General features: G+C 60.5%; 1 protein-coding gene across 1 annotated transcript in view; it reads right to left on the bottom strand.

The window, feature by feature from the left end:
- The window catches only part of EVPL (envoplakin), a 14,905-nt gene extending 14,192 nt beyond the window's left edge, over nt 1-713 (bottom strand). The window contains 1 exon segment of the mRNA XM_014449157.1: nt 700-713. Coding sequence (XP_014304643.1) covers nt 700-713 — 14 coding nt within the window.
- Nucleotides 714-1,406: the final 693 nt, after the last annotated feature.

The following is a 1,406-nucleotide window of genomic DNA, read 5'->3' as shown; positions in this document are numbered from 1 at the left end:
ACACTCATCCAGCAGCCTCTATGGGGCGCCATCGGCATACACTCATCCAGCAGCCTCTATGGGGCGCCATCTGCGTACACTCATCCAGCAGCCTCTATGGGGCGCCATCTGCGTACACTCATCCAGCAGCCTCTATGGGGCACCATCTGCATACACTCATCCACCAGCCTCTATGGGGCGCCATCTGCATACACTCATCCAGCAGCCTCTATGGGGCGCCATCTGCATACACTCATCCAGCAGCCTCTATGGGGCGCCATCAGCATACACTCATCCAGCAGCCTCTATGGGGCGCCATCGGCATACACTCATCCAGCAGCCTCTATGGGGCGCCATCTGCGTACACTCATCCAGCAGCCTCTATGGGGCGCCATCTGCGTACACTCATCCAGCAGCCTCTATGGGGCGCCATCTGCGTACACTCATCCAGCAGCCTCTATGGGCGCCATCGGCATACACTCATCCAGCAGCCTCTATGGGCGCCATCGGCATACACTCATCCAGCAGCCTCTATGGGCGCCATCTGCATACACTCATCCAGCAGCCTCTATGGGGCGCCACCTGTGTGCACTCATCCAGCAGCCTCTATGGGGCGCCTGCTGGATCCTTGAGCTCACTCTCTGGGGCTGAGAGGGTCAAGCAGAACTAACAGAAGGAAGAGTGGGCCAAGCCTCAGGAGCACGGCACCTGTAAGGTCACCCTATGGTCACCATCTTGGAAAGGGAGCCGTCACAGAGCTGGGCTTTGACCAGGGGTCAAAGGACAAGCCCCCGGGCAGAGGGGTGGTGCAGCAAAGACCAGTCTGAAAGGACTCTGGCCACACAGCGTGAGTTTGATCCTTCTCATCCTTGTGCTGTGCGGCCTTGGGCAAGTTACTTAACCTCTCTGTGCCTGAGTTCCCCACTTGTAAGGTGGGGCTTTAATAGTATCTGCCTGGCTGTGTTGTGTTAAGAGAACGAATCCGTCTGGAGTGCCCAGTGCAGAGCCTGTGCAGTCGTCGCCCCGGGAAGTGCTGGTTTCTATCTCACGAGGATGTCAGTGCGTGAAGGCAGGGCGGGTCAGCTCTGTGCGGGGCATTCCCAGTGCCTGGAAGTCTCGCACACAGTGGGTGCATAGCGCACGCTGATAAGTGGACTGCATGGGGGCGGGGGGGGGGTGGCTGCAGCCAGAGGACAGGGCCATGTGGACAGAGGTGAGGCCAGGAAGCACTGCCCTGAGGCTGCCTGGGGGCGGGCGGGGAGGGAACTGTGGGTCCTGAGCCCAGACACCCTGTCCTCAGGCCTGGCCTCCCACTCCCGCCAGGAGGGGCGCCTCCACCTGGGCAGGCTCAGAGCCACCGTTAGGACAGGTCACCCCAATGAGAGACCTCAGTGCCGTCTTTCTCGTCCACCCAGAAGCCCAGGCTC

The sequence above is a fragment of the Myotis lucifugus genome, unplaced genomic scaffold (assembly GCF_000147115.1).
Source record: "Myotis lucifugus unplaced genomic scaffold, Myoluc2.0 scaffold_1049, whole genome shotgun sequence".
In the NCBI taxonomy this organism is placed as follows: Eukaryota; Metazoa; Chordata; class Mammalia; order Chiroptera; family Vespertilionidae; genus Myotis; species Myotis lucifugus.
The sequence above is the reverse complement of the archived record's forward strand: the minus strand, read 5'-3'. Positions and strand labels throughout refer to the sequence as shown.